Here is a 25,124-nt window from a genome sequence, read left to right as displayed (position 1 = left end):
ATTATCGCTCATCCACCCTCATTTGGGCCACCTGATGCACGATACTCTTGCTATCCCAACCAGGATAATGAAGCACACCAATCGTATCATATTTATTACTAAACAACACTGACTATGCAAAATGCGTTCCACTTATCATAGGCAAAAGTTAGAAATGACTTCTTTATCGATTTTTTTCTTTTGCATTTTTATGGATTTTTTAATGGAGTACGAAAGTCTACACTTCGCACCGCAGCAACGATTGGCCGCTCAACAAAAAGATGATATCACGACAGTCATGATGAATTACGGAGACTAAATTGGAACTAACGCGAGTACTCACACCAACCTTAGATCGCTAGTCTCTTTACAAGAAGTTGAAAGTATTGAAAACAGGACGCATAGTACTATAGTACAGTGATCTTAGACAAATTATTAACCCCAGATACTTAGCAGTCTCAGCTGTGCACTAACACACTAAACAGGAGGTAAACTTCTCCACGCACACGCAAACCAGAAATTCACTGAAACTCAACTAAAAATCATCAGACCAAAGATTAGAGCAGAGAACGAGCATGACACCCAATCCGTCGACTCCCTAATTTACAATCCACGACCATGAAACGCAAGCTATGGATGTCCTACACGAGGCTAAGACACTCGCCTGCTGCTGAGCAATGGTTACTTTTAGGAACAATTGTAAAAAAAAGCTTGCGGACCAACGGCACAAAATATAGTGCATGCCGGATTAGATTCGAGGCAAGGCAAATTATAGTTGCGTTAAACACATGAACACGAGTCTCCTCGTCCCATGTTGATTTGATTTAATGTAAAAAAATAATTATACTAATGCCGATACAAAAACACTGGATAGATTCGACACCTTCAACTAATTCCACCAATCAAGAAATCCCGATAGCAAGAAAAAAAATCACATTTCGTTCCATAGAATTGGGATACTGGCACAGCTAATCCGGTATAGTGGTTCAAAGACGGAGCGTTAAGGTCGTAAAGCGCACGTAAACCAGGTTACAACTAAATACAACTATTCTATATATTGATGATTTAGAGAGAGAGAAGATAAGCAAACCCCCAAGTTCCAAGCAAATAGTTTTCAAACAATATGGACGCTCCAAAACAGCCGCAGATATTAAAGAAAGAGAGAAGAGGTTCCTTCAACTGAGCACCTTAAATAATGAGGAACAAATACCTAAGATTTATGCTGCATTAATAACTTGGGAAGCGGAGCGAGAGCAAGCGCCTCAAAACTCCACCATTCGCCTCGACGTATCTAAATCTTCTCTAGACGAATACTTCTATACACTATAGAATTAGTACTAGAATAAGATTTGAACTTTTTAAACTGTATATTACATTTCACAGTCGATTCCGATGTTTCTAGTTAAGGCAACAACTGATCGAAAGTGAAGCAAGACAATAGGATGACAGCTAGCGAGTTCCAGGAGAAAAGCAAAGGATTTAAATGAGCTCAAATGATGCTCAGAGCCAAACAAGTCTTAGAAGCTAAACGTCAGCTACAGCCAAACTTCTGGATCTCGACCAGTTTCCGTGTCTTAGCAGCTCGTTTTCAAATGAATAATTCTATTGGATGACACTTCATATACTCACCAAATTATAGTTTGGAATGAGAACGTTGTCACTTCATGTTCCCGAGTGAATGCCTGAATAGTAGTGTGGTCGAGAACGAGAGCGATTGGGCTATGTTTTAAAGCCCTTTCTCATGGGCTGTGCTGCCACCATTCAATTTTTCTGCATAAATCTTCCCTTCATTAGTGCCTATTTTGACAAAATCCAACAAAGAAAGTGAGGTAGGAAGAACAGAGAATGAATGAACGCCGGGCAGCAATCTATATAAAAGAAGTTCTCAGAACAACCCAAGTTTCCAATCAGTGGCTGCGTTATGAAATTTAAAAAAATGTTCCATGTTAAAGTGATACCTGCGACGCGAGCGCGCGCCGGTACCAGTCGTGTTTTTGAAGTGTCAAAAGCATCAAGAAACACGTGAACCTAGGACTTCTAGTCCAATCTAGTCTGCAATTCAAGAAAAAAAATACAAGCACAGAAAGTTGTGGGAAGTGTATAGGAACGTAGTGAGAATAGCTACTATCTAGACTTGAAGGATAATAGCTAGTACGCGCGTGTATCTCCTCCAGCCATGACGCTAGCAGCCCCAGACGGCGGGTCGTACAACGTACAATATAAAGTATCAATCGTTTAAGCGAATTTCATTCATTCTCTACACCACATGACACAGGAAACTTTCGACAAGGTTTCCAAGTCCGCGAAAGCAGTTTCCACTGTTATAAGGTAAACCAAGTAATTTAAAATCATGAGCGATGATGGAGATATTAAGAAATCAGTTAATCTTAAGTTTACGAAAAGAAGGGCTCAAAGTAGCAGACATGCCGGCAACTGTTGTCACTAAGAACGTGGCAGCACGCGCTTACAGGATTTAAAAACGAGATAATCAACGGTTATTCGGGCTTGACTTACCGTCAAGAGATATTATTACGAGACATCAACAAAACAACTCTAAAACTTCAATTCAATGGAAAAGCGGAACACACAGAAGCCCCACACGCCAGCAGTGAGAGTACATCTCAAAAAAAGTTAGTAGATAAAAGAGTCGCAAAATTATCAGATAGCTGTTCGAGAAATGGTTAGGATTTTCAGAATAGAAAAGCCTGAACATCAGGAGAAAGCTTCTTGTTTCCTAGATAGTCTCTAGGCAAAATCATGACATGGCTTCTTTCAACTCAATGTAATCTGACATAAATGAGTAGCAGTAAACGGCAGTGCAAAATATAGACTCAGTAGCGTCCTATACGCCAATCAAGAGTTAGTAAAAAACTGACCATCATGGCAAGAAACGTTGAGACTAAAACCCGATATTAATTTCCATACATAGAGCTATTATTTCTGTGAGAAGATGTCACCAAGATGTCAGGAGGGCTTCAAGTTAGTAATTGGGGAAAGTCTGTAGGTCTGACGCTTCAGGCGCAGAGATGAGGAGACGTCTCTTGAACGAAGTGCGGGCGCCTGAATTCCATACCTGAAACACGAAGCATATCTTAGTGCAAAGCCAGTATTGCGTCAACGTCGTTAGATGGCGAGTATGAACCAATATGTTATCTCTAGACTTGCCGATGCTAGAGATGGTATAAAGAAAAAGCGTTAAATTTATTTCGATTCGATTTGAAACAGCCAAGGGATTTTGCTAAACACCAGGAATAAGGAAACCAGTCGGCCAATTTCTGGGCCCTAAGCACTGGGCCCTAAAAACCTCAAGGGCTGCACTTCGTTGTACCCGCAGGTTTCCCAGAGTCTTCATTTACGGAAGTATTACAATCTGCCATATGGGCTTACTGAGTTACTTTGATACCTAACTACTATTCAATTACTATGGATTAATTTGTAATGTTTAAAATTTCTTCAGAATTTTATTTTCATACCAACTTGACTCTTGTCACACTGCATAATTTTACACCGACTATATGGTAACAAAGTGGTAATCATATCGACTGCCGGTGCATTCGTGCCGGTGCAGTTAAACAATGGTCAATAGTTGTACGGAAAAAATACTCTGATATTGCGGCCAGAGACTCACAGGAATGCCGTCACACTTACCATCAAGGGATATGGGAGACGCTCACGGCTTGGCTGAGAACTTGGTCTCGTCCCGAGGCTTGCCCTCGCCGAAGATGCTGGCGTTGGAGGTAGCAGCAGCGATCTGGTTGATGGGATCCTTGACGGTGCGCGGCAACAGCTTCAACCTGGGTCTGTTGGCCACGTCCTCTGAAATATCAACAAAAATTAATTGAACATAGAAGAGCTTGGCATTGATGAGGGTTGCACGGTTATTTCTATATAAAGGAAATATTTTTAGTTATTCAAGACACTTCAGCAATAATTACTTCACAAAGGAAATTTGAGGAAAGTTGCCCAATACCAAAAATGCGCATTATAGGACAGTATAGATTTTTTTACTTGCTGCAAGGAGAAGTTGAGAATGAGGACTCAGAAATTAGTACTATCAGACATCTGGAAACAATGAAATGAGAAAGAGATAAAATACAACAATCAAAACGTATACCTCTGCATAAAAAAAATAAACCAATAGAAAGATAATGCAATCAAAATTCTGACCGGCAGTTGGCTCCCGGAATTCCTCGGCATTGCGGGAACGGTCGCTGTCCCGCCGCTCGCGTCTCCCACCACCGAAGTCGGGACCACCGCCTCCACCAGAGAACCGTCCCCCACCGTATCCACCACCGCCGCCGAAGCCACCACCTCCTCGATCGTTGAACCCACCGCGAATGCCACCAGGACCGCCGTCACGGTACCTTCCACCGCCGCCTGGGCCCCAGTCACCACCGCCTGTGAAATTAAAAGTTTTACCTAGTTGAGCTCGACAATAAAATGCAGAACTGCTGGAAAAGGAAATCGTCATTTAACCGGATATACATTTCATGTTGAAAGGTTTTGATCAGGATTTTCAGCTATACTCATGTCACTCAAAAATTTAATTTCAGATGCATGGATAGTAACAAGTGGTGACAATCCAGTATACATATTGAGTTAAAAGAAATAACATTTAAAAACGAAGTGAAGAAGGCAGCTAAAAGAGCAGTTTAAAATGGAAAAATACTAAACAAAAATTGTACAAATTTCAAGAATAAATATTTCAAGACAGCACACCATGGCCACCACGGAAATCATCTCTACGGCCGCCGTAGTCTTCTCTACCTCGGCCTCTGCCACGCCCTCGGTCCCCAAAACCACCATCTCGATCACCTCGGCCCTTGGGTTGATCTGCAAGGTGTGCAAGAAATAAGATAATTTACAGCAAAATAAAATGGGGTCACATATTGATTGCCATTCCACAGCAATTCAGCATTTGTTGCTTCATCCACAGCTACCTGTACTGTTCTTCCTAGTGCAAATTAGTTACTACTGATGAAGATCGTTAGCAGAGCAAAATGGTGGCTGTTCTAGGTAAGGTTTCATTATAAATAAGCTACTCCTGACGGTGGCAGCATTAATAATACACGTCCTGTTCAGAGTTACTGAGCCCCTGCATTGCAGAAAGACGTGACATGATTGAGTAGGAGTCAAGGCAATGTAAACTGAACTGTGTTGATCATCAGGCAAGGGGTGACATGGGCTAAGAATCTCAAGAGATCTGATGCTAAAAACAATGCTCCTCTAATTCCAGACATGTGGTCTTTTGGTGCAGAGCGTATTGGAGATAAAGATGCTGTGACAAGTAGTACGTACCTCGATATGTTTAGTATACAAACTTAGATAACAATTCTTTCTGCATAGTTATTAAAAGTGTGAGGCAGGAGGCAAGTTGCCCAAATGGAAATGAAGTTAAGTAGTGGGAATAATATACTTAAATAACGTGGTATGTAATATGGTAGAGTAATTGAGTGTAAGAATACCATCCATTGCATGTGAAGTGCTCCATATGCTCCTCAATGACTGAATTCTGTCTAAAGTGACTAGACATTAGGAGATTAAGCCAGCAAATCAAAATTTCAAGATCAAATTTCCATGTCAAACTAAATTAACTTGCAAAGCAGAGTAGAGGGTAATGGAATTAAACTCAATGCTAATGAGCAGAAGTGTATGTAAGATAATAAGAAAAATTAGACTCATAAAGAAAAATATTTGTGAGCAAAATTTGAGCAAACATTGTTATTAGGCTCAACTGATATAGATAGGTTTTGCAACTTGAGTCATGCCAAGAAATTCAAGTAAGAGCCAAATTAGAGTGAAGAAATTTTACCAGCAATATCAACTCTAATGGAGCACTCCATGTATTGAGCGCCGTCAAGTTCTAATGCCTTCTCCAGGTCGGCTCCATCCTCAAATTCCACATAGCAGAATCTTTTGAAGTTACCCGTCTCCCTGTCATGAACCATTCGTACATTCTTTGTTTTCAGCTGTAAAGAAGAAAGAAAATTCAATTTTTAGAAAGCAATAATTAGTTTCGAAACACCAAATGCTCAATGTTAAACATAACATTATTCAATATTATTTACAGCTATACCTCAAAAACAGAAACTCTAATTTCAGAATATTTTTATCAAGCACACAATATGAAGGACAAGACAAAGTATCAATACTCACTCCCTCACTCTCGAAGAGATGCTCAACATCTCCCTGCACTGATTGGATGGACAGATTCCCTACATATGCTGTGAATGGCGGCTCAGTGGGCATAGGCTTGGGTTGTCGTCTGTCATAACCACCACCCCCTCCTCCTCCTCCTCGATCATTGTAACGGCCATCATAACGACCTCCACCACCCCCACCACCATCATATCTGCCACCATCATACCTCCCACCACCACCTCCTTCATATCGGCCCCCTCCACCACCATTGTATCGGCCTCCACCATTGCCTCCACCTCGGTACCTGGATGACAGTAAATAATAATAATGAAATACTGTTTCATGCAATACCTCATCAAATTGTAATGTTAGTTCTATAATTGACAAATATAATGAAATTATGGCATTACTAGTGGAAACAAGAAGTTAAAGAGTGGAGATTGTAATTTCAATTATTTGGAATCTTCACATTTTGGCAAATATTATCAGCTTACAAACAGGTACAAAAATTTTGCATCGATATAAAAAAAATCTAGAGTTGCACAAAAAAGAAAGAAGAATTGGCTGGTATTACAGTTTTGATGGTTTAATTGATTCTTTCCCTTGCAGAAAAAATTTGAAATGGCAGACCAAAAAGTGTAGATTCCTAAAACTATGACAAACCTTTTAGAAAATACAGATAATATAGAAATTTAATCCACAATGAGATATAGAAATACCCTGCTTAGATAGGACCTATTAAATTTCATTTGTTATATAATGTTTTTCATTTAATATGGTTTTATAAGTAAACCATTTATAAGCAAATATGATACCTAGTAATTTTAATACATGGGATGCAGTACTACCAATGCATTATGTTCATTGCACACATTATTTTGGATGCAGCTTATTGTAATGGAAATAATTTGATACATAACAATAAATTTCATAAACAATTATAGAGCACATTCTGTAGCTCCAATTGTACTTACAAATGCTAACATATGTGATGATAACTGCAACAAATGCTAAGTAAATTATTCCAAGAAATGTGTGGTCCCTAACAATCCAACATAATCATGAAATTTTTCCTTTTGGTAGGTTAATGTTCTAATAGTTTGAGTTAATCAATTGGGTTTAGAACAATTTGAAGCACATATCAGTTGAGCAAGGAAAAGTAGACATTTATTTTAAAACATAGTAATATGTGTCAATTATTTACAAATCATACTAAACATTTTGATCAAGCCACATTTATAAACAGTAAATTACAATGAAGTTGAAACCAAATGACAATGGCCATCCACCATGATCCTACCTTGGTGTCATTGAGGCAATGAATTTGGCATCCTCAACACCTTGACCAATATTGTGCCTCACTTTACTGTCAAGCATCTATATGAAAAGGTGCCACTATGCTAAGTTTTGCAATTATGTTGCCAATATCAGGTTTATAGGCCCAAAGTGTTACTATGATTATTGAGGATTAGCCACTAAGAATGCCTTAATCTTTAAGGTTTTTGCCAATTAGGAGGCAGTTTATGCAGGAAAAAGAAATTTAAAAAGAAATGCATTGGCAAGATCCTCAGATGAAATCAATTTTTCTTCTTGTGCATCAACAAATATCGTCAAATAGTCATTTGATAGCTTCACTGAAGAACAGGTGCACATGGCATATTGAAATGAAATAACTGGTCTTGACCTTCCCTTTATAACTCAGGGGATGTTTTTGAACTGAGCAAAGGACCCAGCTGGAGTGATCAACACACGAATTAAAAAGCTGTCTAGATCTTAGTGAAAAATTTAGGTTCAGTATTTTATAGGTTAATATAGCTTCTATTGGACCAGGCATGGGATATAATCAACACTCCAAGCCACAACTTCAGTTCTCCCACCAGATTTGAAGCCCCAAGACAAGATTCCTGCTACATAAATTATCCCCCATTCAATTCTTCAAAAATTGCAGGATTGAACTGAAAAATTCCAAATCTGTCAAAAATATGACTTAACATGTTGAATGGCACTCCTGGAACTGCCAACTGCCCATTGATAAAATTCTGTTTGGATTCCAATTGAACTTTTCAATCCAAAGAATAAGAACAAAGGAGTGAAAGCTGTGGAGCTGTGGTGGTGCAGTGGTGAGAGACTCTGCACCCAGCTCCCGAGTTTGAGTTGTCTCTTGCACCCAGCTCCTGGGTTCTAGTCCCACTGAGGACAAGTTCTTCTGGGAAGCTCAGCTCGTGGTAAACTCAGCCATTCATCCAACTTTGGTTGATAAATGAGTACCTGGCTTGTCTAGGGTGTTAAAAGGCAATAAAGGCTTGTCCAGGGTGTCTAGGGCAATAAAATGGTTCTGGCAGGTCAGCAAGCCAGTGATGGTCATAGAACTATCAGTGGCATCAAGTGCCCGGAAAAACTGACCTATCACCCCCCTCCCTAGTCGTCACTACCAGGATGGGCAATTACAACAACAACAACAAAAGAGTGGAGTGTGCTTGAGTTGAAGTCATACCAATAGCCTGTGCAAAGCTATGAAAGTAAGCTAGAAGTCATACCAATAGCCTGTGCAAAGCTATGAAAGTAAGCTAATGTCATTTTGTCTGTCATTGTTGGTATTTTGCAACCTATGGAAGTAAGATATTTTACTATTTGATTCTTTTTTTTTTTAATTTACCATGTGAATTGCCTTTTGTGTATGTTGAATTGTATTCCTCTGCCGGCTCTGATAAAATGGTAACTTGCTCCAACTCACTACTTTGACAATCAACACTTGTAAAGATATACTTTATTTTAAATATGAAACATCAAAAATATTAAATTTTATATTTTTTTAAGTTAACTATATATTCAACATAAGAATTCTTGGTGACTTTGTCTTTGATCTATAAATAAATTATTTAAATTCTTAACTTCTGTCAGTCAAAAAGTCCTGTCTCCTGTCACAACTGACTACCTTTCCCCCCCCCCCCCAAGGGACTAAGACTGGGCATCCTTTGCCAATGCCAAGACTGAATTAAGTACAACCAAATACCAATTCTATAATTGCACCATGGCACCAAGCAGCAAAGTTGGATAGTTGGTTACAGGGTCACGAGTACTAGTTCATTTGTTGTGTTTCTTACTCTTATTATTTATTACTAGAGATTTAAACCAATGTCTAAAGGCCCGTTTCCACTATGAGACTCTGCGAGACTGACGATTGAAAAACTGGCTTTTTCAGTCCGGACTGAGGCAGTCCGGACCATCGAGACTGGAGTGACGGGGAGTTATGCGCTGTTCAATCTTTTACTGGACTTGCGTGACGGGCAATCGGCAGTGTTGCTGTGACTTTCATTCAAAGAGGTTGTGTGCTGGGCGGGCGCTCCAATAGACGCACCATTGCCTGCCTCTTTGCTTAACTGACCATGTCGCATGACGGAGACTGGAGCAGAGATGTCACTGAAAGGCTTATCAATTTATATAGAGAGGCACCTTGCTTCTGGCAAGTAAAAAGCTCTTTTTACAGAGACAGAATCTTGAGAATTAGAGAAAATAAGTGAAGAAATGGAGAAATTATATCCATCCACGAACATCGAAAAATGGAAATAATACTTCCTAACTTCTCATTGACCGATTTTATCTGTTTATTGACATAGATTCACTCGTCCATCAATTAAAAAATCTTAATTATCTTATTGTACCCAAAGTGTATGTATACTCAGTAAATAGTAAATAAACACATTAACCAATAATAGTAGTAGCATTTGTGAAACACGCTATGATACCATCTAAATCTATAGACCAAAAACCAGACATGGTTAAACATTGTGACATATTTATTACATTAAATTTTCTCGACACATCAAAGGTATAATAAGATAATGCTGTTTCTTAATCCCTTGGTGAATGCATGTTATTACACTGATAAACCATGTTAATGAGAAGTTTGAAACCATTCTTTCATTTCATAACTGCTATTAGGTAAATAGATCTTTGTTTCCTCCTGCGCATAGTGACAACAGCTAGTAAAAGCAAGAGCGGTAGCATAATCTATCTTCAAAGGCCAGCAAGTGCGGTAGCCTAGACGGTCAGTCCCAGTCCCAGCACACGCACATAGTGGAAACTCGCACGCCAGTTTCCAAGTCCAGCCATGTGGCTTATTGGTCTCAGGCCAATCTCAATCCTTCAGAATCAGTACTGTAGTGGAAACGGGCCTTTATGTAAGTTGATGCTGATATCTATGATACTTTACTGGTCTACTTATGAGTTAAAGGAAAAAAATTAGTGAAACGGTCAAAACCTGAAAAAGTCCCTGCTATGACGCTAGGGTAAACGCAGTATATTCCGACATCTGGGTAATTCCAATACTTCTCAACTTTTTTCTTTCATATTAAGCTTTGTCTTAGTTCCACGCATTCATTGATGGTTGAAATAGTGCTGTCATACTATTGAGCGAATGCATGCCATACTATTGCCAAAACACAAGGTCTGGGCCATCTGGCAGGAAAATGTTGAGATCCAAAGAGAGACAGTGCAAGTCACCCAGTGAGAACATCGAAAAACATGTCAAAGTTGATAGTTGACCTTTCTCTACCAAATAGTGATAAACTTTGTGTAGAAAGAATATTATGGTTTGAGACTTTTAAACAAGTCTGTGAATATATTAGGAATCCTTCAAGTATTTACTTGTATTTGCTGATTTCAAGTGGTAAATAAATTAATAGATGATTAAGTTAAGAGACTGTTTACGACATATAAAAACTAATTCCAACACAGCTTGGAATTAGACACACACAGCTCGTTCCGAGCTGTGTGCAAAAATTAAAATTTTCTTAATTAAAAGCCTAATATCTCTTAATTAAATGCCTAATCAAGTAGTGTTCAATATTCAATAGTGTTCTAATTCCAAGCTGTGTCGTATTCCAATACAGCTCACACACTGACACAGCACTCAGAATTAGAGCACAAAAGGGTCAGAATTACGAATTAGACTTATTTAGTAGTTTGAAGCATGGCTGGAATTAGTCTCACAAAATGCCAAATTTAGTCACACACAGCGTCGGAATATATGGATTTGGTAGGTTTGCATTCTAAAGACTTAAATAAATATGGCAACAGTTTGTGACGTTTCATTGTTGCTGGAGCGTAGTGCGGTGTTTTGAGAGTGACGTAACTTAGCAAACAGAACTAGAGTTGTGCAGACGGTGACTTTTTTATAGCCATTCATTTTTTTGGAATTTTTGCTACATCCTTATTTGTCGGAATATTCCGCGTTTACCCTTTGATTTCTGGAATTCCACCCAAGCCACTTTGGCACTAACAACTAAAAAATACCTGACATTTCTAAAAACTAATTATTTCTTGTTCCTAATTAGTAATAGGACATGCAATTTTCAATTTTCTAATAAGACTAAAAATATCTGTCTTTTGATTTTGATTAAATCAAATTATCAAGTTACTCTCTCTCAGTTTACAAAGCATACCTACCTAGCCTACTATTCATCAGACTTCAGACATGCAGAAAAATAAAGAAAATTTTAAGCAGCTTAGTGATGACGGTAATTTTTTTTAAAGTTTTACAACATTTGTAGACTTGTAGCCTATATTAAAGGAATCATTTCACATTTTCACTAGGTTTACAACTCCACATGCGCGCGGTATAACATATAGAAATTACTATTCATATGGCGTAAATAGATAAGGTAAACATTGAAAACCTTAACGTTTTTATATTGTCTACAAACACTAAGAAATAACAACCATAATGTTAAAAAATGAGGATAATTTAATTATTAGTTTTAGGCAAGTCGGAACAACGTAGGCTTTGACTTACCCCTCAGTTCCAGCCATGACACTGATGGCCAAAATAAACGCGAGTGATTGAAAAATACCAAAGAGCTATCAAACGAATGAAAATTACTAAAATTCAAATAAACATTTTTATCTTTGAGATACACTGATAAGCAAAAGCTTGTAGTTTCCAAGTATTCATATGCAATATTTTCGCCGTCTTCTTCTCCTCAAGGTCTTGATGTAAACAACACGACACGGCGCGTGTTTTAAAAGACTCTGAAACATTCCAATGATGAAGTCAAAGATCTTTGGATTGGAATTGAACATTGAGACAAAAAACGTATTAAAGAGAATCTTTATTCATTTTACAGGTTATTCTAATGGTAAATGGATTATTTGAATAATAATTTAATGAATTTTTTGTTGGAGTTTTTGCTTACTGATGAAATCTGGATTGATAATGCTTCTGACCGGTTTCGGCACGTGGGTCATTTATATAATTATTAGAATTACTACAAATATAATTTTATCTAAATGAAAAGCGTAATTAGATAAATTTTGTACGAGTTATCAATCTTTATCAATCTTCTTGGCATGCTTTGTGTTATGACGCATGAAATAGAAGGGTATGGATTTTTACGATTTTTTATATAATCCTCTAATGACGCATTTATGATTCATGACAGGCTGCTCATTGAGAAAAGTCTATATTTGTTTTGAAAATACTAACCTTAGCCTAGTCTAACCTTAACATTAATTATAAGCAGAAATTTTCTCCAAAATATTCGTTAGTTCTTCAAGAACGGCCGAAGAATTGCCCGGGACGAGGGCACTATCAAGATATCAAGTTCATTGCGAACTTAATTATAATCTCTCGCGGTTGGGTAGAGACAAATAGCCTACTGCTGGGTGAACATTTCTCCGTGCTCGCCAGCTACCTTGTCAGCGGATTCAAACGCAAAACGTTATAAATGTGAAACAGAAAAGCTCATATGTCACTCACTTCTGAACTGATTTACACCAAATTTATTCAATAACCACATATTTTTTGCGTCACTCCGTTCTCAATTGAAACGAAACCTTAACAATTTTTGTTTGTGGTTTTTGAGATAAGGTAACTTGTTGTTAAATCATAAAAAAATCTATCCGAAATTAATTCATCCTATCCTAATGGCCTATCCATGGACCTATTTCTTCAACGCCGACACTTCTATTATAAACCTATCCTTGCCGTTTAGATCTAAATTAACTTTACTTTCTTTTAGTATTTTTAGCGCATTTTCTCATTTATGGAAAAAATGCACTATTGTGCTCGCCATGTCCGTCTGTCTGTCTGTCCGTCCGTCCGTCTGTCCGTGACCTCAAGTTTTCGTCGACGAGAAAATGCGCTCTCTGTCACTCACTGAAGTGAGTACTAAGTTATATTTTTTAGTATTGTTTTGATCAAAAGCGCAAAGGGTAAAAATTTTAACATTTTTCACTGCTCTAATTACGTTTGTTTAAACTTTCAGAGAGATCGCTTCAGAACTGAAGGAGCTGTTCGGTGGCGCTAAAGTTGGGTTTTTACCGCTGACGGTTTTAATACGATAGATAAGCTCACTGTATAACTTTCCATAAATAATCTATGACTTGAAACTTTCTCAATAAGTTTGATGCATTGAAAAAGTTTGTTAAGAAATGAAAATAAAAAAATGAAGATAAGACACGTTTTCACATCTTTAATAATGAATCAGGAACAAAAAAATTGACATAGCCTGGGTTCACACGACATTCATTATCATTTAATAAATTAATTAAAGCATACTGCATATTTAACCACCAAATAGAATAATCAACATTCATCATTCACATTTATCACGGCCTTCTGATATACGCGAGGCATTATACGCTTTTTTGCACTCAAATTAATAGGAACAAAAAAATACTATGTTTCTGCAAGTTAGTTATATAAGTTATATAGTTCTAACTATATTAGTTGTCTGCCTAATTAATGTCAAATCTGAAGTCGATAAGTAGTGATTAACATTTATGCAGAGTTCACACCATAATGCCGGGCATTTTGGTGTGAACCCTGTATAAATGCATCAAGTTGCGACATTTTTAATCGATCAAATAATAATATTGAGGAAAATTTTCTGATTTTAATATCATTATTCAAGGCACGCTGGTGAAAGTAATTAAGTACTCAATCACATCAATCTCGTCGATGTAGCTATTGTGTCCCAATAGGTTCTAATTGAGTCAACGAATATTCTAATCAATATAATAAATATTATATAAGTATCAATAAATACATAGTCCTACATGAATATATACACGTACAAAGGTGCTGCGGACGAACGACTTGACCAAAGACACGTCAGTTTCGTTCCAAAGAAGCTTAAAATCGATTAAAACTTCACCAGTCCAGATTCACATATAACAATATCAATTTAAAATAAGTAAAATAAAAGCTCGGATAGTTAAATATATGGGCAACGTAGGGAGAAGCATATTTACATTCAATTATATTATGAATTCTGAGTCATATACACCCAATGTTACGAGTAAAGTGCCCCCAATAAGCGCTTGAGCATTTCCATCTTGCATTAATGGTCGAAGTTGTATGTCCTTCTGACGAGAACTTGCCGGTCGTCATCCTGAGGGGGCGTGTGGGGCAAATTGTAGGACATCGTCTGAGCTGAGGACGATTTTGAGCTATGGCCTCTGTAGACAAAAAAAAAATAATGGTATTATATCTCAATGTTTAAATTGAGTCTGAGGAAGAAGAATAACTTGATTAGAGCGAAACACAACAGCGCAGAAGAGTTTAATATTTGCGGCAATCGTCTTCTACATTCGGACAAATTGCGCAAATCACATGGTAATAAGAATGATGAATAAAACTTTAAAACTTGCATAGAATGAGTTGAACTCAACATTACATGATAACTCATTCCTGAGAAGAAAACAGCAAAATTTCATTTGAAGCAGAAGAAGCTACTTTACTTATACTTATCTTAGAATACTATACTTCTTTACTTAGAAGAATACCTATTTTATAAGGGAATAATAAACCATACACAACTACGGTCAGACAATTTAACACTTTAGACATACGAGTACTCAATACAGCACTCCACTACGCATGCAGAACATAAACGTATAACTCATGAGCGATGAACGAACTGAAGACCTGCATCAAACCAACTCGTCCACTAAAATAATTATTTGAGCATGCAGTAAAATCGTGTGACAGAAGTATTCATAAAGCTCACAACCGTTACGATACAGGAGTCCAAGTGTTGAAACTGACTCCTGTACAATGGCAGTCTCCATCCAGTATTTGATAGGTATTAGTAAGAATCCAGAGAACAGTAAACAACCTCAGGAATACGTGTGTCCGTCACCACAGAACTACGTTCTATACCTAAGTCGTGCCTGACAGCAGTGAAGGCCACGGAAACGAATTAATGTTGATTATGGAATTATGACGTGTCATTCTATTCAAAAGTTTAAAAGTTTACATATCAGAATCTGTTAACAATTATAGCTCCCATTCTTAATAATAATGAACATTAAATTTACCTTATTCAGTCAAGGTCAGGCAACAACATAATAAACAAGCCGATGATAAAAACGCAATCTACAGAACAGTGGTGATGGCCTGATACGAAACGAATAAGTAATTCATACATAAGATCATTCACTTAACCATCAATGAAGTTCGAAGCAAATTTTAAAGGCGTATGAATATTCATGTAACTATTGCAGTACTAAGCGCGCTGTAAAAATGTATTTTTACATGACCAAGCTAAGATACAGTTCAATAACGTAGTTTCTCATGCACTGGAAAAATATTAGTCTAAATCGATGCTAGTTAAACTAATTACATGTCGTTTGATCCAGAAGGCTAGAATTAATTTAAGAGCAAATTTTCATGCCGAGATAATACGAATAACAAACTTGTATACGGCTTGTTATGTAGGCGTCAGCGGCGACAGATTTCGACGAGGAATGAGAACAATATTTGAGAAGGCAGACTGTAGAGTCTTCAATATCCAACGCAAGTATGAGCAATATAACTTTCTATGTTCCTTCAACGTTGTAGGAATAATATATTTTATTTTCAGTTATTTGAGCCTTTCTTTTGGGTAGCAATGGCGTATTTCCCCGGAGGTTTGGAAGGAGGTTAATCTTGATCGTGTCAGGCCGGCGGACCTTTGCCAATGTTACGGTATGATGGCCATGTCAACTTCTGCATTACCAATTTTAAAAGCAATTAACTAATGTTCAAACTTGGCTTCATGACATTGTTTATAGTTTTAGCGGACTTTCGGTGTGTTTCATGCACTTTTGTTCTTCGTTCTCAATGTACGCGTCATTCTTCGCTTGTTGTATCAGCCGCAGACGTCGACGGAGAGTGTCTCGACACAGGTACGGTGGGCGCGGGCCTTTGGGAAGAAGCCCGTTAGTGAAGACGACTTCGAAGAATTGCAACTGAAACAACCCCACCTAAACCTTTTACTGATTTACACCCAAGTAATTGATGTCAAGAAGACATGAGGAGCAAAAATTGAAAGGACGCGAATACAGTTCATCTTTGAACGAGGAAAGCTCGTTAAGCAAGCTGTGTCCTCTACCGCAATTCACACAGTAAATGAAACTTCACGTTGTTGATAATTATATCATAGGTGGTCATTCAATGGCAGAACTAACTAACAAATGCTTCACCGCATTTGAAGCACATTTTGTGCTCAGATCCAAGATTCTACAACTTTCTTGAGAATGAAAGTCTCCAGCTATCGAACAATTTTCTCATGACAAGTATGGACATAAACAATTTCGCCAGCCAGTGAGTGCTAATAGAGCCCACCGTCGGAGAACAGGGATCATCGACCGATGATGAGAGGCACGGGCGTGAACTTGAGGTGCGTCTCTTTGGATTGGAACAGGAGGAGGTCGTCTAGTGGAAGCGTACCGATCACGAACCAAGAATCGGAGAGAAATTGGACAGAAAGGAACTAAATGAGACCGTCTTGATGAAGCGGGTCAGTCTGCATGCTGTGCATTATGCATGCATGAGTGACTCGTAGGTTGCACTTGCACATCCATAATAAAATCAAAATGTATCAATGACAAAGAACAATCAGATTCAACAATACAGATAAAAACTAGCAAGCCTACATGTACGTAAAATATTTGTCACGGCTTATGTTCGCTGGCCCCGCTGTTGGACGTTACTGATTCACCATCGTTTCTGAGTGAAGGTGATCACTGTATTTCCACATAATGAAATTAAATCTCATTTTGCTCCATTTAGTTTCTAGTTCCATAAAAAGCAATCGCAATGCTGCACAATTTTTAGTACTCATAGTTGGCCTTGCAAACATCCAGAAGTCAACACACAAGAAATTCTGATGATGCCAGCACGTGAGAAACTCTGCATGATGCCAACACGCGAGATGCTCTGATGATGCCAACACGCGAGAAACTCAGATGATGCCAACACGCGAGATGCTCTGATGATGCCAACACGCGAGAAACTCAGATGATGCCAAAACGCGAGATGCTCTGATGATGCCAACACGCAAGAAACTCTGATGATTCCAACACCCAAAAAACTCTGAAGATGTCATCATACAAGAAACTAATGACGCTAGGCCGTTCCTCACCGTGGGTCGATAATGTGCGGAGAGATTCTGTTGCGGGCGCTGAGGCCGACCAAGTCGCTGCGCTTGTAGGTGAGCTCTGTCCCGCAGCACAGCCGATGCCACTTGCTCCGGAACTGCGTGCACACAACCACCTCTTTGAATCTAGTTGCTCAATATTTGAAACGTCGGCAAAATTGATGGGTTACATTGTCCTAACAGTGATACATTTTTGCACGTATTTCTGAAACGCTCATTACCGGGTCATAGGCAAAACAATGGCAAAAAGTGCATCATCGATATTTGGACAAAGTGCCTGAGTGTCATAAGATTTATTACTAATACATTTACCTCATGCAGCTGTAAGTCTCATCTCTATGGGAGTAAAATTGACGCACGGAAAGCAGTTACACAAAAAACTACGTTCCTCGCTGCATGTCCTGCGAATAACAAGCCCTTTGGGGCAGAACTGCTCACAGTTTCGTCCATATAGGTCCTGAAGAAAAGGATGACGATGGCCAGGACGAGCGTGGCGACGGCGAAGACGACGTGGAGGGCGTCGTTCTTGGTGTGATAGGCGGCCACGCCCGTCGCCCAGACCAGGGCCAGCAGCAGCGCCTCGGCGCCGATCACCCATCGCAGTTTCCGGCCGTCACTGAGAGGAAATTTTTCGATACAATCAGAAAAGTAAATACAATATTATTTTGTTTAAGTTATTAATTTATAATTCACTAGCAATAATCCAGAGTTGCATGAGTGTAGATCATTATTGAACTACCATTTAAACCAATCAATATTATTTGTTTAACAATGGTCATGGTGCATAACGAAAGGTTATGGTGCAACGTTATGATCGTATCGAAAGTTCAAGTATAATTGTATCTATGCCATCCGAAAAGTGTTATTATAGATAATTAGAGGGGGTGACCCGATGCTGCTTGGGTTAAATAATCAACAAACTGTCTGTCTTAAAGGTGCAAGCAACATCACACATCCTGAGGAAAGCTCTCGGTAGGGACGCGAGTAAGTTATTGAATATGTATCACATGGCATTGTGAATAGGCCTACTAGACACTTTCCATGTCCATCCTGTCCAGCAGACTGCTTCATGGCTCGATTTGCTCTCCAAGGAGTAATCAACTATCAGCGATCATCTTAACTCTCAACCTAAGTTCTGCTAATGAGAGAAAAACCTAGTTCCAGCCTAACCCTTAAACATCCCGATTTTTTTCACATTGGGATATTTCAAGGAAATTTAAGACGTTAAATTGAAGTAATCACATATTTCAAATTAAATTATGTTCACTTTTTTATTCAATTCAGAACAAGCTAGCGTAAAGAAAAGACAAAAATATCAAAGTTCAGACCACCTGAATCGATACATAACGTATACGGAATAAACGCAGGTATGAAATAGATTTTTAGAAGAAGAAAATTTACAGAAAATATTTGAGAAGTAAAGTGCGTAGTATGCATGAAACACGGTTCAAATTTTTCGTTTAAAAATGACAATTAAAACTGATAAAAAAATACCCGCATGGGAAAAAGACATGTTTATATTATTCGTAGTAAATTAATTTGAATCAAACGATACGTTGTCACCAAGCAGCAGTCCTGCCTCACCTCTGTCGCCCCCTCAGGTCCTCCAGCTCGACCAGGTCTGGCAACTCGCCGGTGGTGGTGAAGGTCATCACCAGCAGCGCCAGCGTGGCCACCAGCAGGATGAACTTGGGGATCGCCTCCACGTACACGGCGGGGCCCGTCGGCAGTAACCAGCAGCTGGGGATTCAAACTTAATTAAATACAAGAAGCCGTGCTTTGAAAACTTGTCTAAGTGCGCGTAGCGGCCGATTTCTCTTTGGTGATTGATGGGTTTAGCTTAAAAAGCTGTAACCGATTGACTGACGTAGGTAAGAACTTAACTTATAACTATTTTCGATGGTGCGGCAAAGGATTTACTGTTATTTGCAATTCTATAGTCATGCCAATTTTTTCAAAATTTCTAAAGTTTGATGCATTTGATTAAGATAATGTAACGAAAAGGATTTTTGGTTGGCGCTGGTCTCACTTTTGGTTCACGACGTCGGCGTACTTGACGTTGATGATGCCCCCCGTCACGAGGCAGAACACAGAAGGGATCATGACTCCCATGAGCACCATGAGCCAGTTGCTCTTCTGCAGGTAACGAAAGCCATCGGTAATATTCAAGCCATCGAAGCCATCGGTAAAATGCTCAAAAGAGCTGGGGCTCTGCAGTATAGGTTCGTATGGCATTCACTACTAGGCTTGGCCTTATCTCAAGGAGAATCAAACGTCAGTGAATGTCAAACGGTGAATGTCGGTGCTTCTTATTGGAAACTTTCGAAAGCTGTATTACAAGGTGTTAATCAATCTTGTAAGTGGTGATATCCAGAAACTGTAAAATTGTACAATGGATCAAAATCGTAAAGGCCTCAAAGGGGAAACGGCCTAAGCAGGGCTTGTCAGCTATGGTTCAACACAGAGCGATCAAGACGGAGGCCTCGGCCTTCGCGTCCACATTGGCTATGCTTACAATTACAGGATTGATTCGGTTGATCACACGGCGCACCACGCACTAGCGGGATACCAATACCATTACAGTTTGCATTAGCAATTTTTCAAGTGCACTCACTATCATATCGTCTTAATAGCTTGTAGACCAGCATGAAAACAACTCAATGAGGAACTGACTCTGCTAACAATTCAATGGATATTATTCGGCGTAAATTCGTCCTGACATGACAAGTCAACTTGAAATGTCTGATGCGAGTATCTCATGAAATGTAAACTTAACTTGCCTGTTGTGAGTATCTTATGACAGTCGATATTTGCGTTCCGTATGCAGGCAACACGTTCAATCTAGGTACCCTCAATACACTCGAGTGACGTGTGCATCTTCACATCCGTGTTTAATAATTCACATTCAGGTCGCAGGAATCGTTCACTTCATTCTATAGCTGCTTACCTGGAAGGGGTTGCTGATGGGGCCGACAAGCAGAAAGGAGATGGCATGACTCTCAAGTGTAAGGAACATGAAGGCCCCCAAGAAGAGCGCGTGGAGCACCACGGCCAGCACCGTACAGCCGCTCTGCACAACATCAGAGCCATCAATGTTTAACGCATTACAGGCTTTGCCTAATGAATTATCAGTGATTCGCTCACCTTGTAAAAATCAATTCTAAAAACCTCTTAGTAAAAGTGTTTGCGTTTTTTTTCCGATGTCGTTCTAATATGAAGAGTAAGCATAAAACTTCATTATAACAATTATATTCCGTGAGATACGTCATCGCTAGAGCATGGTGTCTAGCTACACGATTCGTTCAGAGACTCGCACCTTGACTGTGTAACCATCGCCGCCTTATTGCGTGTGAGAACATTTACAGGGACCATAAGCTGAGAAGATTGCGCTCTAACGTATGATTTGCTATCACTTAAAAATGAAATTTCACATTAGCGAACGTAGCACTTGAGCGCTAGACGAATTACTTCATTTAAAGTTCTAAGACGACAAGAGCTCGAATGGAGCTGCTTTCGATTGGGACAACATTTTTTTCATATTACGAAATATCTCAATAATTTGATACGGCAATACTTTTAATTGTATTTTCCAATAAATAACTTGCGCCGGATAGTGCAAGAGTGTGAGAGTAATTAATGGACTGCAATCTGTTGTCTATTGCTTTCAATGCTTCTCCTCCTTCGTTAGTGACAGCTTTTCGTCATGAGCAGAATAACATTAGTTAGTTATCGCCACTAATAAGTGCTAATAACCACCAAGCAGGATAACAATAATCAGCTGTTGTCAGTTATTGCCACTATACAGTGTCAATAGTTGCCAAGCAGGATAACAATAATCAGCTGTTGTCAGTTATCGCCACTAATAACTGTAAATAATCACCAAGCAGGATAACACTAATCAGATATAGTCACTAATCAGCAGGAATAATCACGGACCTCGTCGTAGCTGAGGACGACGCTGGCGTGCGCCAGGACGAGCACGAGGAAGGCGACCATGAGGCACGTCAGGAAGCCGAGCTGCGCCATGCAGTCCTGGTAGAACATCCTGCGAGGGTAGTGAGGGTACGTGAGGGTAGTGATGGTACGTGAGGGTAGTGAGGGTAGTGAGGGTACGTGAGGGTAGTGATGGTACGTGAGGGTAGTGAGGGTAGTGAGGGTACGTGAGAGTAGTGAGGGTACGTGAGGGTAGTGAGGGTAGTGTGAGGGGAGTGTGAGGGTGGTGAGGGTACGTGAGGGTAGTGAGGGTAGTGTGAGGGTAGTGAGGGTAGTGTGAGGGTAGTGAGGGTAGTGTGAGGGTAGTGAAGATACGTGAGATACGTCTTGTGAGGGTCATGACGAGCTGTTGTGGTGCAGTGGTGAGAGACTCCGTCTCTCGCACCCAGCGCCCGGGTTCGAGTCCCACTGAGGACAAGTTCTACCGGGAAGCTCGCTCATGGTCAACTCAGCTATTCATCCAACTCTGGTTGATAAATGAGTACCTGGCTTGTCCAGGTTGTTGTGTACTGCAATAAAATGGTTCTGGCGGGTCAGCGAGCCAGTGATGGTCGTAGAACTACCAGTGGCATTAAGTGCCAGGAAAAACTGACCTATCACCCCCTCCCTTACCTAGTCGCCACTACCAGGATGGGCACAACAACAACGATACGTCAATGTCCGAAAATCTTCTCATGGATCCAAGTAACGCTCTTTTAATCCGAGGCTCGATAAAAACTTTCACCTCCAACAATTGATGGGACTTTCCTGTGGCAAGTAAAATAGAAAACCTTCGCTAGTGAACAATGCTGAGCAATACTCGCGTTGTCTGATGAATCAAAAACGTAGCCCTTTAATCTACATGCGACTATGTTATTCTTTTATGTTGTAAATGTGAAATATGCACGATAAGGCTTCGTAATATAAGTATAAGGGAGCATATAAGCCTGACCCTGTGGAGAAGAAGAGCAGCATGGTGGCGATGCAGGCGGTGACGAGGAGGCTGCTGGCGAGCAGCTGCAGCAGGAACACGTCGCTCGTGTGGGACCAGCCGACGCCTGCCACCTGCAGTGAAGGATACTAGTTAGGTGGGGCTACTGGGCACCACACCGTGTACTAGGTGATACTAGTGTTGGCTGGTCAATACTAGTGTTCTGCCCCCTGAAGCGAGGATACTAGTTAGGTGGGGCTATCGGGCACCACACCGTGTACTAGGTGATACTAGTGTTGGCTGGTCAAGACTAGTGTTGGCTGGTCAATACTAGTATCAGCAAGTCAATAGTAGGATTCGAAAGTCAATCGCAGGATTGGCAAGTCCATAGCTGTTTGGCAAGTTAATAGTTATTTTTGTAAGTCATTTGCAATATTGATAAGTCAATACCTGTTTTTGTAAGTCAATTGCAGCATCGGCAGGTCAATAGCAGGATTGGCAATTAGCAAACATATTGTTACAGAAGTATAAGGTGAATATAAATATCTCTACTAGCTACTTACATATTAAAATATTATTTAAATAAAACGATCAAAATTATTCAATCGAATAAAATTTATGCTAAATCGAAGCCATGTATAATTTCTTTACACTCAAAAATATTGAGGAAAATTTGCTAGCTGATTTGGACGCAAGGCGATTAACGGTATCCCGCTCATGCTAACCCCTAATCCTCTACGTCAACAATAACCGAAAGTCAAGATGAACATCACCATAGAGGTGGAAGGTCTCACTTATTCATCACTCACAAGGGGCAGAAGGTCTCAATTGTCCAGCCCGCTGAAGCTGGCTCGAAAGAAGCAGCGTTAGCATCTCAAATAGACGAAGTGACAAGGAGGGACAGGTGAAAAGCAACAGAAACTAAGACACTCGAACAAGAGGTCTCTTACACGGGACGTCGGCCGCCCGCACGAGAGAGACAGAGAAGGGAAATGTAAGGAATCCTGCCTACATAATAACTTAACCCCACAACTGAGACCTACAGTCAGACACCGCGAGCTCAGCGGTGGGGCGCTCAGAAACAATCCCCCTAGGAACGCGAAATCCCATAGGACTTCTGACGAGCACAGACACCCGTCAGAAGTCCCCCCTGAGGGGTACCAAAGTTGCATAATAACACTAAATATATATATTTTTTAACATTCCATGCAGCTTCTCAGGGCCGCAAATTCAATTGCTTTTACGAGCGTTGGCTAACAGCAAAATGTTCAACGTTCAACAGGTGATAGAAGATGACGTACGTGTGCTCCCATCAATTTAGAAAATTTATTTAAAGTTGATAAAATTCTAAGATCTAAATTAATACTTATTTAAGTCTCGACTTACCCCAAGAGGCTGGAGGTACCCAGAGGCTTGGCGTCCCGTGATGACCTGAAATGAAAATCGGACATCTTAAAAATATATATGGAGAAAATGTAATTTAAATTGGGGAGTAATGCCATAGATTCTTATTTTCTTATAAGTAGAGTTGGTTAGTTTATTTTGAAATGAATTGTAATGCTGACCTTAAACTCAGGTGTGGATGAGTAATAGTCGTCACCCAGAGCCGCCACGAGGGACATGGAGTAGGGCATGTTGGCCTGCAGCCCGTCGATCGTAACTGAGAGATACAATGTGTTATATAGATTATATGGTGTAATGAACATATAGTTAGGAATACTATACATCACCTGACTTATATTCTGAGTTAGGCATACTATATATCATCTAACTCATATAGTGCGTTAGGTATACGATGTGTCATCAAACTTATACAGTGAAAAACGTATCTGTGAGTTAGGTATACAATATTTAATCTAACTTAAATAGTAAGGATACTACATGAAATAAATGTAGCATCCTAACTCCGAGTAATGCTTGAAGTACTGTGTGATCCCTGGTATATGGCTGAATTTGTAATGGAAATATGACGACCGCGCCTCTTTGAATCATTTGCAACGGCTTTAGAATTTAGTTTTTTTAGTACCTCGGTGAGGCATGGAGACCGTATCAATACCACAAGACATAGTGGAAGCCGCAACAAATGAGAATTTTTTACCGGGAGGAGAAATGAAGTTTACATCCTGAGTCTGTCTTTTGACTCTGTGGTCGCGCGACCGCCAAAACTCCACGGAATAATTTGCGCTCCATCCGGTGATGGAGGCGTTCCAGTTGAGCTTGACCCAACTGTCACCCGTCTCGATGGCGATCTCTTGAACAGGCGGGAATACCGACGCAACTGAAAATCAAAACAGAATCATTAACATGGAATAAATCAGGTCTGGAAAATTCCATCATTAAAAATCATTTCCGTTTGTTTTTTCATTCCACATAAACCTACTTTTGGCTTGGTAGACACACGAGGCGAAGTGCAGTTCAGTGCAGGGCCGCTTGACGACCTCCCTTGCGGCCCTGGAAACGAGCTTGCAAAGACCGTCTGATGTGGTGGGAAGTCTAGTGGTGGTGGTGGTGGTGGTGGAGGTGGTAGTTTTGATAGTGGTAGTGGTTGTGGTGATAGGGACACTTGTTGTAGTCTTGCTAGAGTTCGAGGATGCCGTGGTAGCACTTCCAACAACTTCAGCTTCTGATTCCAAGGTTAAAGAACCTTTGACTTGGACAGAGGCTTCATCTGTAGACAC

General features: G+C 39.8%; 2 protein-coding genes across 3 annotated transcripts in view; both read right to left on the bottom strand.

Moving 5' to 3' along the window:
* Positions 1 to 80: 80 nt before the first annotated feature.
* Positions 81 to 12,139, bottom strand: LOC108673291 (eukaryotic translation initiation factor 4H). Of its 2 annotated transcripts, none has more exons than XM_018161090.2 (7): positions 11,915 to 12,139; positions 6,136 to 6,424; positions 5,792 to 5,948; positions 4,699 to 4,812; positions 4,147 to 4,377; positions 3,628 to 3,795; positions 81 to 3,052 (listed from the first exon to the last, which is right to left on the bottom strand). In XM_018161090.2, the coding sequence occupies exons 1-6, from the start codon at positions 11,929 to 11,931 to the stop codon at positions 3,650 to 3,652; spliced, it is 954 nt and encodes a 317-aa protein (XP_018016579.1). In that variant the 5' UTR covers positions 11,932 to 12,139; the 3' UTR covers positions 81 to 3,052; positions 3,628 to 3,649. The 2 variants fall into 2 exon arrangements, with proteins under 2 accessions (XP_018016579.1, XP_018016580.1); XM_018161091.2 differs by having other exon boundaries at positions 4,747 to 4,812.
* A 1,438-nt stretch (positions 12,140 to 13,577) lies between these two features.
* Positions 13,578 to 25,124, bottom strand: part of LOC108673283 (mucin-17) — a 37,029-nt gene continuing 25,482 nt past the window's right edge. The window contains exons 19-30 of the mRNA XM_018161083.2: positions 24,827 to 25,114; positions 24,545 to 24,724; positions 24,012 to 24,106; positions 23,833 to 23,877; positions 22,468 to 22,580; positions 21,480 to 21,588; positions 20,491 to 20,613; positions 19,573 to 19,679; positions 19,128 to 19,283; positions 17,982 to 18,159; positions 17,529 to 17,641; positions 13,578 to 14,580 (exon numbers count right to left, since the gene is read on the bottom strand). Coding sequence (XP_018016572.1) covers positions 14,463 to 14,580; positions 17,529 to 17,641; positions 17,982 to 18,159; positions 19,128 to 19,283; positions 19,573 to 19,679; positions 20,491 to 20,613; positions 21,480 to 21,588; positions 22,468 to 22,580; positions 23,833 to 23,877; positions 24,012 to 24,106; positions 24,545 to 24,724; positions 24,827 to 25,114 — 1,625 coding nt within the window. The 3' untranslated portion in view covers positions 13,578 to 14,462. The remainder of the gene's footprint in view (positions 14,581 to 17,528; positions 17,642 to 17,981; positions 18,160 to 19,127; positions 19,284 to 19,572; positions 19,680 to 20,490; positions 20,614 to 21,479; positions 21,589 to 22,467; positions 22,581 to 23,832; positions 23,878 to 24,011; positions 24,107 to 24,544; positions 24,725 to 24,826; positions 25,115 to 25,124) is intronic.

This window comes from Hyalella azteca, unplaced genomic scaffold, assembly GCF_000764305.2.
Source record: "Hyalella azteca isolate HAZT.00-mixed unplaced genomic scaffold, Hazt_2.0.2 contig11760, whole genome shotgun sequence".
NCBI classification, from domain to species: domain Eukaryota; kingdom Metazoa; phylum Arthropoda; class Malacostraca; order Amphipoda; family Hyalellidae; genus Hyalella; species Hyalella azteca.
This window is presented reverse-complemented; position numbering and strand designations above follow the sequence as displayed.

What these genes read in the sequence shown, in the direction of transcription:
- LOC108673291 (XM_018161090.2), bottom strand. An exon ending in CATTAGAGTTGATATTGCTG is followed by an intron (nt 4,813 to 5,791) that starts GTAAAATTTCTT and finishes CACACCTTGCAG; the next exon opens with ATCAACCCAAGGGCCGAGGT. An exon ending in TGATTTCCGTGGTGGCCATG is followed by an intron (nt 4,378 to 4,698) that starts GTGTGCTGTCTT and finishes TTAATTTCACAG; the next exon opens with GCGGTGGTGACTGGGGCCCA.